At 45.8% G+C, this 17,623-nt stretch overlaps 1 protein-coding gene across 4 annotated transcripts in view; it reads right to left on the reverse strand.

Annotated features, from left to right (window-relative positions):
- The window catches only part of PECAM1 (platelet and endothelial cell adhesion molecule 1), a 137,732-nt gene that overhangs the window by 12,500 nt on the left and 107,609 nt on the right, over positions 1–17,623 (reverse strand). For all 4 annotated transcript variants that reach the window (XM_049860186.1, XM_049860184.1, XM_049860185.1 and 1 more), the window contains 8 exons: positions 16,128–16,400; positions 12,590–12,877; positions 11,902–12,009; positions 10,802–10,829; positions 9,985–10,061; positions 7,640–7,693; positions 6,252–6,314; positions 2,138–2,194 (listed from right to left, as the gene is read on the reverse strand). In XM_049860186.1, coding sequence (XP_049716143.1) covers positions 2,138–2,194; positions 6,252–6,314; positions 7,640–7,693; positions 9,985–10,061; positions 10,802–10,829; positions 11,902–12,009; positions 12,590–12,877; positions 16,128–16,400 — 948 coding nt within the window. The remainder of the gene's footprint in view (positions 1–2,137; positions 2,195–6,251; positions 6,315–7,639; positions 7,694–9,984; positions 10,062–10,801; positions 10,830–11,901; positions 12,010–12,589; positions 12,878–16,127; positions 16,401–17,623) is intronic.

Below are 17,623 nucleotides of genomic sequence, written 5' to 3' on the forward strand. Positions count from 1 at the left end.
GAGAGAAATCCCCAAAATGAATGTCAGCTTTTTAGCGAATAAGAGAAAAAGAAAGAAGGAAAAGGGACGAGGTCTCAGCCAAAGCCTTCACCTCCTCTGCCTGGGCAGCAGCTGAAGGGAAATGCTGAGGTCCTGATGGGAAGGGAGCCCTGGGGCGAGGTGGGGCACCAGCTAAAGTCAACTGTAGTTCTGTGGCTGCAGTTTCTAAGGGTTCTACTGCCAGGGGCTCCCTGAGGAACGGAAGGAGGGAGGTGGGAGTCACTCTATCCTCAGCCCTTGGGTAGAGGCGGGCTCCCAGGTTAGAGACCAGACTACAGAGGGACTCAAGCTCTCACTGAGCCCCAGTGACCCCCAACAGCCCAGGTGGTGCAGTGGGAGGCCCTGGCCTGGGAGTTGGGAAACATGGTTCTACCCCCCAATAGGTGTCCTACACTGGGCAAGGTGCTGGACCTCTCTAGACTTCAAGTTTCTGGTGTTTATAAGCTAAAACTGAATGCTTCAGATACGCTAGGGATAATACACTCATCGTATGCTTAGGACAATTACCACCCTCTCAAGTGATCCTATCTAATCCCCTTTTCTCATTTAATCCTCTCCCCATTTAACAGCTGACAAAACATGAGTGTCAGAGGGGACAGGCATCTTGGCCAAAGGCACCCAGCTGGTGAACAGCATACCAGGAGGGGGCTGATGTCTCCCAGCAAAGCCAGGGCTCCTCACCACCTAGCTGGCTCCCTGACCCCAGCTTAGACCCACAGAATCAGCATCTCCTGAATCTGAGCTCTACCAAGCTCCTAGGTGGTTCTGACGCTCACCAGCATATGAGAGGCACTCATTTAAGGGAAAGAAAACAAAAACCAAACCTGCTTCGCTCTGTCGATCCTGACTCAGCGACCTTACAGCACAGAGTAGAACTGCCCCAAAGGGTTTCCAAGGAGTGGCTGGTGAATTTGAACTGCCAACCTTTCGGTTAGCAGCCTAGCTCTTAACCACTGAGCCACCAGGGATCCCATTTAAGGAAAGTGAGGACCAAATCACTCTGTTTTTTAAATGGTATTTTCCAATTTAAAAAATTGGATTGAGTTCCATCCCAGCCTGAGGGTCCTCTTCTATCAAGGCCAGGGGCATCCCCCTCAACAGGGCTCTGCTGGGAACGCCCTCTGGTCTCAGTGGAGAGAGATGGGGGTCTACTGTACAAAGTAAGCTATTCACAAAGCTACTATTTCCCCCAGAATGTTTATGCCTTTTAGATTGCTGACTTATTTTCAGAATTGAAAAGTAGTCTTTGCGGATTTCATTTCGACAGAATTGATTGCACTAATTCTTCAAAAAATGACATTGTTGGCAGCGCCACCAGCTAGTTCCATGTCTGCCTGGGCACTGTGGTCAGTCCCCTGGGGGAGCCCTTCAATGAGAAAGTCTGGCATGATGGGAACGGAAGTGGGGCCTGTCCAGAAATGAAAGGAAATGGGAGCGAATATACCCTCTTCCCCACCGAAAGCAGTCTCCTCTTGGAAAGGCTGAATCCCCTGAATGTCTTCAGAGCAAAGCACCTTCCTTTAGAAAGTCTGGCATGATGGGAACGGAAGTGGGGCCTGTCCAGAAATGAAAGGAAATGGGAGCGAATATTTTTTATACCCTCTTCCCCACCGAAAGCAGTCTCCTCTTGGAAAGGCTGAATCCCCTGAATGTCTTCAGAGCAAAGTACCTTCCTTTCTCCACACCCTTCGGGAGACCCAGCCAGCAGGGCCCAGGTGGGCAGCAGGTGAGGCTCCCTAGCTGGCAGCTGAGACTAGGTGGGCAGTGCTGTGTATCTGGAAGCAGAGAGTGTCTCCCCTGAGCACACAGTGGTGCTAGGACACACTCCAGTCCTACTTGCCTGAATGAGGAGAAATTTCCCATTAGTTGGGAGCAAACTTTTGAGGTTCTGTTTGCCTGCGATGCAGTAGGCACACAATAAGCATTCATTGACTAAATGAATAGTAAGTGTAACCTGAGGCTACTCTTTCTTTAAGGGTCAACAGCTCCGGTGGCCTCCCTGGCTTACTCTTCCCTGCACATTCCCAAGGCCTGTTGGTTGATTCTGGGGGATGCACCCCCCCCCCAGGCAGGGGGGAATTCGGGGACCTTCACTCACCAGGATCAGCTTTCCGGATTTCACTGTACACCGTTTCTGTGCCTTTCATTTCTGGAGCTGAAAAAGAGACCAGGCACAGGTCAGTAGTTGTCTCTGGGTACCCGGCCAGCCTGTTGCTGAAGCTGGAACACGTCTGGGGCTCCTCCCCCACAGCTCCACCAGGGCCCACCTCCAGGAGGGCCATTTCCCAGCTTTAGTAGCGTTCAAGGTGCTTTGGGGTCAGGGCTGGCCCATTCTCTGGTCCAGCCTCACAATGCTCAGGGGGTGGGGGATGGACAGAGGCAGGGGTAGGGAATGGCTGGGCCAAGGGGGCTAAGGGCCAAGTCTGAGACCCCAGACACATGAGGGATGGCCAGTAGACCTCTCCCGCTACCTTGGGGGATGCTCTAACACCTTCTGTACCTGAGAAGCTACACTGGACTCACTTGTACTTCCTGACGGTGTATCAGCCAAGGCAGCAGGGGTGGATTCTAATTCTTGGCTGAGCTGCTAGAGGAGGCCACTCTCCCGGGTGGGGCCTCTACAGCACCGTCCCTGCCCAGTGTTTTCTATTGCTGCCCTCCTGGTTGAGCCTAGTTCAGTGATAGGTGTGTATGTGCGTGTGTCTTCATGCATGTGCATGTGTGTGCATGTGTACACACGTGTGTATGTGTGCACACGTGAGTGTGAACACGCTCAGGTATGCATGTGTGTATGTGTGTGTGTGCAGCTCATCAACCTACCCCCTCCTCTTGTTGCCCAGTAGCAGCAGCTGTCTGCTAATGACTAAACCAGGCCAACAGGTTGTTTGTCTTTGCTGTCAGGGATGTTTCCGGTTGGGGTTTTATTTTGGCTTCTGTTTTTCTCTGTGTTAACAGAGAAAGAAATGGCTCCAACGTCATGGGGTTTTCCCAGCAATCAGCCTCAGGGCAAACATGCAGCAAACCCTGGTTTAACAAGTTCCTTCCCGCCCTCCCGCACTCCAAGTGACCACTCGGTCCACTGCCAGCTGGGGTTAGAGCTGTATGTGGCACCCACCCCCTCCTCCACCCAGCTGTGGAGGAGGGGACACCTGGTGGACAGGGAACAAGGATGGCCAAGACTAGATCAAGTTTACTTATCACTAGCCTTGAAACACAAAGCCCTTTCCTAATCTAGTAACACCCACTTCGCAAATGGGAAGGAAAGGGGAAAACGTTGAAGGCTCAGGCCTCCTACCACCTCTCACCCCTTAGCTGCCAAGGAGGCGCCTGGGTCCAGAGAACACCACTTGAATCCTCTAGAAGCTCTCAAATTTCCTCCGAAGTGACCATCACCCTAGCTCTACCTGCGGCCTTGGCAGCCCACAGGGTCTTCTTGCAGATTGGAAAAAGATGGCCAGCTGGGTGGTGACAACCCTGTGGCCACACAGCCAGGCTAAGGCTAAGCACGTTCAGGCTGACTGGTCTTGCCTTGCCCCATCCTAGGAGATGAAGACACCCTTCTTTTCCCATCAACTCCCCCCTGCCTTTAAGCAAGAGAAAGAAAACCAGATGCTGGTAACACAGAAACGTTCTCAAAGGAGGAAGCACCACCTTGGGAAAGGGACAGTTTTCCAAGGACAAAACCCTGCCATCTCTTCAGCCTCCTTAAATCACAAGCCTTCCAGGCATCCTTATAATTCTACCCTGTCCTGGCCCGGCCACCAGGGAGCAAAGGCAGGACCTGCCCTCTGGGGAAAGCATTGGAATCTCAGTGCCCTGCTGGCAGGAAGCCAAGGGGAATCTGCTTAACGGCTCTGTGAAATGTGAAAGGGCAAGAATGAAGAAGACAGCAGGGTTTTTCCAAAGCACATTCAAAAGCTTTGGACAGTTCAGCCTTCTGGTTATCAGTTCCCTTTCCTTCCAAACCTCAAGTCCTTAAGAGGAAGCTTGCTGTTGCTGTGGGGCCAACCTCACGACGCTCAGAGGGATGGAGGGAGTGCTTGTACTGGGCTCAGGGTGGGCCAGGGAAGGCTGGCAGGAGCCCCTTCCAGTCCCAGCCATCACAGCCCACTCAGACCTGGCTCTAAACACCCAGACCACTGTGCCATCTTCTCTTAGAGATATCATGGGCATCTCAAACTTAACACGTCCCAGTGGAACCAGACCTTCCCATGAGCCTGTTCCTCCCTAGCTCAACATCACAACCACCCAAGCAGTTGCTTAATCAAGAAACAATTAGTAATTCTGCCTCCCTTATCCCAGCCATTAAATTCTTCAACCAGTGCTGCAGTCTGTCTCCAAAATACATATCTCCAAACTATCCATTGTCAGCATTTTAGCTGCACCCTCATTTCCTCTTGCCTGGTGGTAACATACTGGTCTCTTTACTTCCATTCTCACCCCGTTCAATCCCTTCTTTTGTAAAGATCCACCAGGATCTTTTGTAAAGAAGTTGGATCCTATAACTTCCCTGCTTAAAGCCTTCCAGTGGCTCCCTCATCACTTGGAAGAAATGTAAAGAGCATTTGTGCACCACCCCTGCCCCTTCCTTCCCAGCTTCACCCCCTCCTCTCCCTCTCCCTCTCTCTGCAGACATGCAGGCCTCTTTTCAGCTTCGTAAATGAGCCCAGCTCTGTACAGCCTCGCACTGCCCTTCCCATTTCCTGGTGGGGCCCTTCTTTGTATTCTTCAGGCCCCAACTTAAATGCAGCCCTTTCAAAGAAGCCTCTTGGTATCACCTGAGCCAGAAAAATAGCACATTTTATGCCTTCTTTTCCTTCTGGGAACTTACTATAATCTGCAGCTATACATTTATTCTGCGGTTCTGTGTTTTCCCCACTCCTTCATAGGCTCTCCCTCCATACATCATGTGCCTTTTTCATTACTGTGTCCTCTGCTGCTAACACAGGCGCTGGTACACTGTGGTCCCTTAATCGCTATTAAACCAGCAAGTGAATCACTTTACAATGAAATAAAAGAGGATGAGGACCTCAGCGCTTCTATGCCCCCCTCTAGATTTGGAAGTGGTTGTGCGAATTGAGCAGTGCACACTCTAGGGGCCATTCTGATTGTAGACTGTGAAATGGTGGCCGTGAAATGTGCAGCACACCACTTCCGGGCTGTACAGGACAGGCCAGCCTGGAAAGGTCTGTGTCTGCACCTGCCCACACGGTGCCAGGAATCAGGCTAAGGAAGGGAGGAAGGAAGGGACCCAAAATTCTTCCTAGATCGTGGAATAAAAGGCAATTTCAGGACGCTGTTGCCATGTGGCTCTGGCTAATGTACACAGGCTGAGCCTGAAAACTCCCCTAGGCCTGCCTGGCTGTGTGGACACAATGGTCATAGCCTCATTGGGGAAGGCTGGGACAGCAGTAGCTCTAAAGAGCTCCCCAGCAGGACAGGAAGGCTCTGGATGGCTGTTTCCTTTGAGTATGCAGGCACTGCGCCTCTGGGTAAGCTAAGGTGGAGGAGTGTAAGGATAAGCATGTTTTTCTGTGGTCCCGAAAGCAACTGAGACTGATGTTCTAGCATGTGCTGTAGGCCAGCCCACTGTGAGTCAGTCTCTCAGCATAGAACCAGAGATAGGGAATTCCAGGTCCACCTGCCCCTAAGAGAACCACACACAGGAACAAAACCTAACCTGTAAACCTAAAACTGCTCGGAAGAATAAAGCATATTTAAAAAAATAAAAAAGGCAGAAAACTTGAGGCATAAAACCAGTGCCACCGTTCACACTGAAAGGGATTCTTTGCTTTCAAAAGCCTTCACCCAATTGTCCTTTTAAATAGCAAAGCCCTCAAGACCTTAAAAGTGAATTTAATTTGCACCAGCTCAGCCTGCAGGCAGCTCTTTCAGAAACACACTGGGTTTGGGCCAGGGTGGTCCCTCTGGGAGAAAGCCCAAACACCCAGGAACGAGGCTGCCCTCAGGAAGTCTTTCTTCAACAGAAACAAATCGCTTAGCTCTGAGTAATCGTCTGGTACTCAGTGAATGTTCAATGTTAGCCATTATTAGTAGTATGATGAATAACAATTAATGAAATTTCATACCCCAAAGCCTGGTCTGGAGCCCTCTGCCAACCACCTCCCTTCGGGGCCTCACCCCACCCCAACCCAGCGTCTACATCCAAGCCAAGAGCAAGCCATGGAAATCACCCAAGGGAGTGGTGTTACCTCGGTGAGGCTCAGTTGATGACACTTCCACTTCTGTGTACTCCACATCCAAGTTCAGAGGCTCTGCTCAAAGGAACCACAGTGCCCTGGGTTTAGGCAGAATCTCCTTCCAGGGCCTCAGCCCACATTAGAGATTTTCATTCAAATTATCAAGTTATTCTGTACTTTGAGGGGGAAGGCAGACACAGGGCTATGAGCTCCATTCCAAATGAGTCTCCAGGGACCGTGCTTTCCTCTCTGACTGCCCCTACCTAGTTATCTGGGCGTGGAAGGGCCTTTGGTCCCTGTTGTTTTCATGGTGGGAGGATTTTTAAAAAGTCAGTAGATACAGGAAGTGGAGCCCATGGTTTACATGTTTGGCTGCTAAAGGAAAGGCTGGAGGTTTGAGTCCACACAGAGTGCCTCAGAAGAAAGGCTTAGCAGTCTGCTTCTGGAAAACCCGCCATTGAAAATCCTACAGAGCACAGTTCTACCTGGACACACATGGAGTCACCATGAGTCAAAATTGACCTGATGGCACATGGTGTGTGTAGATACAGGAAGTAGCCCGGTATGGACCACAGCAGATAACTCAGTTCAGTCTTGCTTGAAATGCTGGACACCTTTTCCACCCAATGGGCATAGAAAGTTAGCCCTAAGTTTGAAAGGGTCTCAGGAAATGGGGAACAGGTCACCAGCCTCAAAAATTCTTTAAAAGCAGGAGGCATACTCAAGGAAAATCAAGTTAACAAAATCTTTCAGGGTGCTATGAGATCTAGTAAATTATTAGTTTGTCTTAAACTAAAATATTATCGTTTTGTTCTGAAAGCCCAAATGAATCTGGGTTTCTCTCCAGCAAGTAAAACAGTGATTCTGCCACGGTCAAGGATACAGAGAGGTGTGTTCAGGAATCTCTCTGCTTCTGTCACAGCTTTAGCCCCAAGATGGAAGCTAAGAGCAGGAAGGAATTTTGAATAATGATTTGAGCCCAATCCCTCTGAGCTTTGGGCAGAAGCAAGTGATATGTTATTATCTTAAAAAATAAGCAGCAATGCCATTTTAAAAAGACATCACTCTCTACCACCCAAAAGAAGCAATTCTACAACCTATTCTATAGGCCTTTCTTGGATTTTCACAACTATCCCCATCAGAAACTTCCTTTTTAGCTACAACCCAGTTCTTTCCTACAGGAATTTGGGTTCATTTCCCATAAAGGGCACAGATAGGCTCTTTGGAGAAAGAACTTAGCTGTCTCCATTTTGTATGACAGCCAGTTACAGGGTCATTAACCCACCCAAAACAGAGGTGGGAAAATATCCATGGGCCTTAACTTTTGTTGTTGTTGTTTCTTTTCCTAAAGGTCTTTTTAATGTAAAGATTTCTAATAAAATATTTAATTACATAGTTACCTTTATTTTCATTTAATATTTTCATTGCATGGTTTCCAACATATTCACTGTAACCTAGTTGAAAAATAATGTGATTAATTGGGATGAGCGATAATGGAAATCCTAGTTTACTATAACTCTTTGAAAATTCAGTGCCAGTAACAGGAAGTCAAGCATAATTTTCTAGGTGTAGCTGGCAGCGAGCAGTGGCAATGTGTCTGGGTTCTGGATCCTTTCCTCCTCCCTCTTTGGTCCCATCCGACCTGCTATGTGGTCTCTTTCTAACACCAGCGGGAAATCTACCATCCCATGGGAGGGGGACTTCTATTTATGATTCAAAATTATTCAATTGAACAAGTTTATTAGACATGAAACTACTTTCTTGAAGGGACTGGCCGAAAACCACCAACAGGGAGAGATAAATGGGCCTTTTCCTTCCAGCTAGAGAAATAGATCCACGAGAGCAGCAGCAGCACTCCGGGCTGCCACCTCAGTGGGTTGCAGCAAAAATTCCCTTTTTTATCAAGTGGTTTTTATGAAAAAGATTCTTACAAATATTATTAACATTATTCCTGAAGAGTACATGGTTTTCCACTATGCATTTAAACTAAGGACTATTATGATTAAAATATATTTACAAAACAAACTAATCCATGAAGAGACAAGATAATAAAAATTGGAATATTTCTTGCATTTTGGAAATTTGGGGGGGGGACCCTACTTTGATACAAATCTATATCAGCATTTAATTTAAAGTATCTCTGTATTTGTGTATAAATATACAAATTAGCCACCAAAGGTATTATTTTCTCTATGGCATTGGTTTACTTTTTGCTAAATATTCCCCCACATTTTTCTGAATAGTTTCTTAAATGATGTATTTGCTCTTTCCTTTTTATTGGTGCATTACTTTTGTGACTACAAATGTTTTAATTCACTTTTTTTTAAGTTTATGATTCAGTACCGTAAGCACTGCTCAATTCTCAAAAAAGATTTCTCAAGTATGCCCTGCCTTGTAAAAGGCATATCCTAAGAACGTCTTATTTTGTGGGAAATCCTTACAGAATTAGAAAAGAGCATAGACACTCTACGTTCAAACCTGCTGGTAAATAAAGAAAATTGCCCCCAAACTGGTCTGCAACAGAACTTTTTGTGTGATATAATTATAGCCCTCTCTGGGAAGTAACTCAGATCCCTGCTAAAACGCTTGAGCAACTTTCTCATAGTCTTCATGAGATTAAAAACTCCTGGGATTGGTTAATGGAAACCCTGGTGATGTAGTGGTTAAGTGCTACAGCTGTTAACCAAAGGGTCGGCAGTTCGAATCCGCCAGGCGCTCCTTGGAAACTCTATGGGGCAGTTCTACTCTGTCCTAAAGGGTCGCTATGAGTCGGAATCGACTCGAAGGCACTGGGTTTTTTTGGGGGGGGGTGGGGATTGGTTACCCATCCTGCTGAGCTGAACCTCAAGCTTGTGATGAGACTTATAACCAGGAATTCCTTTATTGTACCACTTTTTTTTTTTTTAATACCTCTACTAAGCAAAATCTTTAAATTGGTTTCCCTAGTGGCAAGTTTGAAATAAAACTATCTCATTCCTGTAATAATTTCATCTGAGAAGATGCTTTACGAATGCCTTAATTTTATATCTGGCCTCTGTTTTGCACATGGAGAATGACTGTTGTTGTGTGCCGATCCTGACTCACAGCAACCCTACCTGGGCAATATTCAAAGCCTCTGAGGGTAACATATGATTGGTGTCAACGGCTTTACAATTATTCTCCAGCTTTCATGTTTACAAGGTGGTGAAAATAAAGTAAAATGTCCTGCCTTTTTAAGCTTTTGTTTTGTTTGTTATCTCACTATTCAGTGACTGATTAGATTAAGTGCTTTCCAATTTTAACACTACAGATTGGAAGCCATGGTGGTGTAGTGGTTTACAGCTATGGCTGCTAACCAAAAGGTCAGCGGTTCAAATCCACCAGGTGCTCCTTGGGAACTCTACAGGGCAGCTCTACTCCGTCCTATAGGTTCGCTATGAGTCGAAATCGACTCGATGGCAATGTGTTTGTTTGTTTACCTACAGATTAGGAGCCCTTGTGGTGAAGTGGTTAAGTGCTTGGCTGCTAACAGAAAGGTCAGTGGTTCAAACCCAGCAACTGCTCTGTGGGAGAAAGATGTGGCAGTCTGCTCCCATAAAGATTACAACCTTGGACACCCTATGGCGGCAGTTCTACTCTGTCCTATGGGGTCACTATGAGTTGGACAACTCAATGGCCATGGGTTTACCTACAGATTCTGTTCCTAAGAAAGGAGAAGGTAGCAAGTTGGGAAAAACTCTGCAACTTTAGGAAATCATGATTGTACCATAATGACTGTTGGCTTCGCTGTTGGGATCTGATGATATCTTCTCATTGTTGGCGTTCAGAAGTGGTGCTGCTGGCCTTCAAATGAAATTTAAAAAGGAAAAATAATATAACATTTTTTACTCTAACCCAAAACTAACAAAATAAGCAAGGAAAGGTTATGAGAAAACCAGGAAGAATTTTCCGAGGTAAGGCAAACGTCACTTTCTCATTTACAAAATTAACATTTCTTTAACTCTAAGATTATTTGACAATAACTTTTTTTCTGTTAAAATGAGGGTCAGGGCTAAAGGGCACGTTCACACCTGAATCCTTTATCACGCGACTGAGCTGTTTGGAAACTTCGAATCTTTATCCGGCGCCACGTTTCTCTTGAGAAACAGAGTAATTGTTGCCATACTTTTGGATTTTTGGATTTCACAGAACAATAAAAATCACAAAACCAGCTTTTTTAGACCAATATAAATTTGCCAAATCTATTTCTCCAAGTAAGTAAATTTTTTAAAGTTCCATCTACTACGATCATAATTATATAAAGAAAAGGGGATTTCACGTGTTATAGTGTAGAAAGGACACGGTCTCAGAATAAAAACCATTCCTTCCCATGACAGGACACTGGCAATCTTCCACAGACAGACAGACACATGTATGAACTTGCACACTTACACACACACACACTCTCTCTCACACACACACACCACTCATACCCTAGACCTTTATTTTTGTGAGTTTGCCAAGAACCACTGAAAACTTCCTAATAGCCAGAATCTCCCTGCGGACAAGCCCACCCATTCCACAAAGCAGCAACCCCCACTCACCTGGACATCTCCACTGGCATCTGTTTAGCTTTAAAGAGAAAGAGAAAAACCAAAGTCAGTGTGAATTCATGTCCATTCCAGATAGGAGCACTCAATTTTAATCACATTTGACTTTTCTCCTGAATATTGAATAACCATAAAAAGAGAAAAGAAAGCTAAATATATTTACGGTTAAAAAAAAAAACAAAACCCATAGAGAGAATGCAGATCTTTTCTTGGTCTTTAACCAAGAGATCTCACACCATTTCCCTAGAAATACAACATTTTGTCTGTTTTAGCCAGGAGTGATTTTTATTAGTGGAATGTGGTAGGAGACAAAGATAATGTTACTGGAACCAGATTAGCCAGGTGAGTGGGCAGCTATCACTGTGATTCAAGACAATTCCAAAAGGCAAAGGCTAAATCCATCCCTTTGCTTTTAATTCCAAACTGGCCTGAGACCAATGCCGGGGTCAGCCCTACGAAGGAGTTTGTTCTGGAGTCTGTCTTTCCTTAGGGGTTGCAGCCTTCATGCTCTAGAAAAATCCCAGGGCTCCTTATCCACATCAACTGGTGCTGTCCCCTTTTCCACCGGACCCTGACTAGCTGACTGATTCCTGAGTGTCAGTGGGTGATCCTGGCTTCCTATCCATGTTTGGCTGATTCCAAGCACAGGGTAGATACCATGGCACAAGTGGCAGGTTAATTGGGAGGCATTCAGTGGGTAGGATGTGCCCGTGGGTGTCTCAATGACCCTCAAACCCCACTCTATCAACTTCAGGGCCAGGTATGACCAAACACACAGGAACAACTTCTTTTGACCACATGGAGATGCAACTTCCTCCCTAATTTATCTTTCCTGGGTTGCCCAACTGGAAAGCAATGCCTTTAATTTTTTTCTAGTGAAATCCAGGTCAATAATAGCTCCATACCCATCAAAGCCAAAATCTTTGGTTATCAAGATGGCACCCCAAGGAGAAAAACAACCATCCTCAGTTATATCTCCTCAGCTCCCACTGGGGCAAAGCACCGGCCCCCTACGAAGCTGAGCTACTACCCAACTATGGCTGGTTTCCTGGAAAAGGCCACCTGTCAGGATGGAATGAAAGAATTGTCCTCACCCTTGGCTTTCTTCAGAAAATAGCATCTAGTCCCAAGTATCAAGGTGGCAATTATCACTCCAATGACAGCCACTGCAATAAGTCCTTTCTTCCAGGGGGCAAGGAAGACTAGAAATGAAAACAATTTAAATATATAGGTTTTTCCTTGGCCAGCATGAAATAATTACAGGTTTAATTAATAAGACTGATTTACACTTAGCATCTACCTCTCAGGCATGCTGCATTCATAACTGGTGCAGAAATGGTTATTTCTGTGATAAACAGAGGTTATTTAAGGCCTTAGAGGAGGGAACAAACCAGCTCTGCTGGGGTACACTCTTTTTGGGGTATCCGTTCAACCCTTCTCCCTCTCTAGGGCTCTCCTGACCATGTTTGTTCGGCATAACCCAAACCTCTTGGCCACAGGGGCTCCCTGGGTGGACAGTTAACCCAAGGTGAGCCAACTGGCATGCCTCTGCCAATGACCCAGAATCAGGACTTTGGGAAATACTGCCAATTCCTCATGGAAAAAATAACTTTTTTTTTGCATTAATTTGAGTGGGTTTCTGTCACTTGCAACCAAAGAGCCTGGAGGACATTAGCCACTATCTTCAGTCACGTGTGCCAAACTTCCACCCATAGTGGTGTGTTTTCTGGCCTTGCTCCTTGGAGCCTATAGCACAGTTGGCTGTTGGAACCCCTGACTCACCTCTGACTGTCAGCATGTTGCTTTGGGGGATGCGTTCAGGCACGTTGGCTCTGTTGGAGGCCTTGCAATAATACTGTCCTTCGTGCTCCTTGCTAGCCTGTGACTTGTGCCAAAATTCATGGGTGTCATTTGAAGTAACGTCATAGAAGGACTTGTCCTCATCTTTTCTGTAAAAGCTATAGGTGATCGGACCAGATCCTTCATTCACAGAGCACTGGAGCACAATATCCTTTCCAGACTCTACCTCTTCATTCAGCATGATAGTCAGCTTGACCTCATCAACAGGGGCTGAAAAGCAGGAAAAGAATTAGCACTGAGAAAAGAAGAGGGGATGAGAAGAAACATTGCACGACTTTGGCTTGGGATGGTGCTCTCCATTCAAGTCACTGCTTTCATCTCACCTTCTCCATTGTCCCTCCACTGACTAGGCCAGAGTATATGCCCCTGCCCTGGTATGTTGATTAAACACAAGACACTAGTGACACTTGCCTTCAGTTATCATCTCAAGTGTTGTTGACCGCTCAGTTTGACTATAAGATTAATCAAATCCTTTAATTTACGTGTTCTCTCGGGGTCTATTTCAGAGGAGGGTGTGTGTGTGTGTGTGTGTGTGTGTCTGTATCTGTGTCTGTGCGTGTGTGGGATTTCTCTCTCTCTCTGTGTACAAAGGTGCTTGGCACTTCTAGGTCTTACAAAGAAATAGCCTTAACTCACTGCCATCTCTAGTTTTCATCCTTTTTCCTTTGTCTAACAAGTGATCTAAACCTATTGCTTTCATCTCTTTGTATTCCACTTCCTGTAGCCTCTGAAATCTTCTATCCCTCAGATTCTGAACAGGACTTTATCTTTGGTTTCAAAGAAACTCAAAAGATCACCCAATCTCCCAACCAAATGATCTGAGAGTTCCCTGCAGATTAAACTCAATGGTGGACGTTCTCAGTCCAGACCTTCCATCCTTGGGATCCCTAAAGGTTTTGACTATCACCCAGCCCTTCCTTTTTAACTCAGCTTTCTCTGGGCTTCTGTGATGCCTCACAGCCTGATTCTCTTCCTCCCTGACCTGGCATCCTCTCGTTTTTTTACTGGTTATTCTTCCTTTTGCCTCATAATATGGGCTTTCTGCAAAAATTCTGTCCTCAACTTTTTTCCATCTTTATTCTCCTCTTTGGTGACTTCACCTACACTCACAGCTTCTTGTTCTGAGCATTAGCACCTACACATCTTGAGTCCAGATTACTCCCGACCTCCAAGCCTTGATTTTTTCCTGAACATTTCCACCCAGAAGACCTGCCAGCCCTTCATTCCCAGCGGGTCCAAGCAGAACACACCTTCCTTCTGCATCTCCATTCCCTGGCTCCATGCTCAATCACTGAAATTCTGATCCTAAACTGTCTTCCCAAGTGGACTTTCTTGCTAGTGTGTGCATGGGCTAGTCAGCGAACTAGCAGTCTGATTATGAGTCTCCCTCTTGTGAATGCGGTGCGTACCTAGACCATGGCGATACTGATCTGCAAAGCAGAGAACCAGGACGTCGGGAATCCAGCTCCAAGGCAGACTCCCTGAGGGTTCTGCCTCATCTGACATCCTCTCTCAGTGTGAACTGAAGCACAAGGGGGTGGTAACAAGTTGGGCTCAGGAGCCAGACTATCGGGCTCAAATCCCAGCTCTACCACCCACCAGTTCTTTGTCCTAAACGTTAGTTGCCTCATCATAAAACAAGAATCCTACAACTACCCATCTTATGTGGCTATTATAAGTATTTGTGGAAGTAATTTACTAAAAGTATTTCACACAGAGCTGGACACATAGTCAGAGCTCAGTAAATGTTAGCCTCCAATATATAAGCCAACAGTCACCTGGACTTCTGCACTAGCCTTTTAACATATCCTGAGGTGTGGAGCCTCTGCTCCCTCTAATTGACAGGGCCCTCAGGCTGATCCTCCGAGACCCCATTCTCATCCTCTCCTTCTTGCTCTTCACTGCATACAGGATAAACTCCAAACCCCCAAGACTGACATTTGGTGCCTTCACAGTCAGGCTCAGCTACTTTTCCAGCTTATACCCAATGATTCCCCATTTATAACCTTTGTTTCCAGGCACCAGGTTTACCCCCAGCCCTTGGAACTGCTCCATGGAGCCTTTCGCTCATACACTTGACTAGGCTGGTAGGCCGTCTCCAGTTCTTTCTGCCTACCCACTGGCAAACTCTGGCTCCTAAGCCAGCTCTCCTGTGAAGTTTTCCCACTCAGGCCAAGTGATACCTTCCATCCCTCAAATTCCTATCACCATCATTGTAAGGACAGCTCACAGGGCAATTAATCATGTATTACCTCCTAACATCTCTTCTATGCCTATGTGTACAGTTACTCAAATATTTCTCTATTGCTTAATTAGTAGTTCCTGTGTTTCTTCCTGTCTTTCTTTCTTTTTTTTATTGTGCTTTAGGTGAAGGTTTACATAGCAAATTAGTTTCTCATTACACGATTAATACACTTTTTTTTTTGTAACATTGGTTGTCAACCACACGACGTATCAATACTCTCCCCTTCTCAACCTTGGGTTCCCTAATTCCATTTGCCCAGCTTTCCTGTCCCCTCCTGCCTTCTTGTCCTTGCCCCTAGGCTGGTGTACCTATCTAGTCTCATATACATCAATGAGCTACGTGTATTATTGTTTGCTTTATAGTCCTGTCTAATCTTTGGCTGAAGGATAGTTCCTGTGTTTCTTGTTTTATCATGGAAAGCAAAGACTATATCTTCTTTTTTTTTTTTGTCCCATAGCATTAGGTACTTAATATATATGTGCATGTTAATTTGAAAAGTGTGGCTGCTCTTAGGCTAGACATTCATAGAGGCAGGAATCTATCAACCTGCGATATCTACAGTTGCACAGGCAGACAAGCAGTTATTAAACGAGAAGGAGGAGGAAGAGGAAGAAGTTTTGTTAAGCTTCTTACAACAGGTTGCAGAATATTTAAGAAATGCTAGTGCTGTCATTCCTACTGCCTTCTGAGAGACACAAGATAGAAGCTCAAGGAAAAATACCCACTCCAAAGGAGTGGTGTGCTTCTCTTGAGCATGAGTATCCCAGGTGAATGCTAGCAGGTCCCATGAGACTACTACCTATAGGTGTTCTGCACATCACAGAACTACCCTGGCAAGGGTTGGTAGTAGAGAACAGATGACAGAGATGACTGTCAGTCTATCTAAACAGGAACAAATACTAGGAAACCCAAGCACATAACTTTAGTGCTCCCCGAAGTCAGAACACTTTCCCTCTTAATCTTCCAGCAGTTCAGTTCAAAGGTTCAGAAAAGAGATTACACTGAGTCAAGTCCATAGCCCCCACATCTTTTCTAGACCCATTTACCTGGACCTTGGTCCTGCTTTGACTCATGTCTGGGTTATCGTTTTTGCAGAAGTACCACCAATTTCTCTTATGGCCCAAATCCCTGGGCAACCCTAAAAAAAACAGCCTTCAAAAACGTTAACTAAAGCCCCAGCCCCACATGATTTCTTCTCATAGCACAGCAACTTACCTATCACCTTGATCTTCAGGACCCTGCTGATTTTTTTGCCACGAGAATGGCAATTATCCGCAATACACTGGTATTCAGTGTCTTTTGTTGGCTTGACTTCGAACACTGCAGGATCATTTGAGCTCTTTTGAACGTACTCTAAAATTTTACTTGCATTTAAAATATAAGAAATAGGTAAGGTTCCTTTTGTTGAATGGCAACTGATGGCGATGGTCCGTCCTTTTATTACCTCAGATCTGGTGTCATAAAAAATCCTGGGCTCTGAGAGCATTTCTAGAATGACAGAGGGAGAAACAATCTGAAGGGCAGAAGCAAAACTTCTAGCCCAAGAGGTGCCTTCTCCAACCTCTGGGCTTTGCTTTCTCTGCCTTCATTATTTTAAATGTCTGCCTGCCTTATCTACCTTTACACGGCTCCTATGGGAATGAAAGGGAATGTGTGTATGTTGAGAAAGGAGAGAGACAGAGAAATGTTATAAACAGAATATACCTGTTACCACTGAGTCGATTCCGACTCAAAGCGACCCTACAAGACAGAATAGAACTGTCCCACAGGGTTTCCAAGGCTATAATCTTTATAGGAGCAGACTGACACATCTTTCTCCCAGCTGGTGGGTTCGAACCACTGACCTTTTGGTTAGCAGCCGAGCACTTAACCACTGTGCCACCAGGGCTCCTTCAAACAAAACATAAAAACCAAAAACCTGTTGCCATCAATTCCAACTCATAGTGACCCTATAGGACAGAGTAGAACTGCCCCATAGAGTTTCCAAGGAGCACTGGTGGATTCGAACTACCGACCTTTTGGTTAGCAGTCGTAGCTCTTAATCGCTATGCCCCCAGGGTTTTCTCAAACAAAATGTAGGACTATACAAATCGGAGAAAAACATTGTTGTTGTTGTTAGGTGCTATCAAGTTGGTCCCAACTCACAGTGAAAGTGTAGGGCAGTGGCCAGCAGCATCAGCATCACCGAGGCATTTATTAGAAATGCAGAATCTGGCCCCTTCCTTTCCTACGTAAGCAGGACCTGCACTCTAACCAGGTTCCTCCCAGGTGATTTGATTGCACATTCAAGTCTGAGAAACCTGGCCTAAGTGACCCTAGAACCTAGATTCTGCCCCTCTGTTGGCCAGGATATGGATAAAAAGAACTAGAACTTCAGAGCTGCTTAAAGTTTAACATTGACCAAGCAGTGTTTCCTCCCTGGCCTTTTGGGTGGGACCCTGCTCCAGCGGCCAGAATCTTGCCAATCAGGGGTCACACGATCAGCATGTAGCAACAATCCAGTCATGACCTTGATTTTGGCCTATAACATTTTCCTCGCATTGCCCCTCTCCGTGATCTGACCAGGAATAGCCATTCGCTTCTGTTTAACCTCTCAGTTCCACCCCTCTCTCCTTTCCTTGAATTCTGACTGTTTCTGAGGTCTGCTCTGCCTTCAGACTGCTGAGAGTGGAAGCTGGCAATAAACCCCTTTCTCTCGTTCTATACTGGCT

The sequence above is a fragment of the Elephas maximus genome, chromosome 19, assembly GCF_024166365.1.
Source record: "Elephas maximus indicus isolate mEleMax1 chromosome 19, mEleMax1 primary haplotype, whole genome shotgun sequence".
NCBI classification, from domain to species: domain Eukaryota; kingdom Metazoa; phylum Chordata; class Mammalia; order Proboscidea; family Elephantidae; genus Elephas; species Elephas maximus.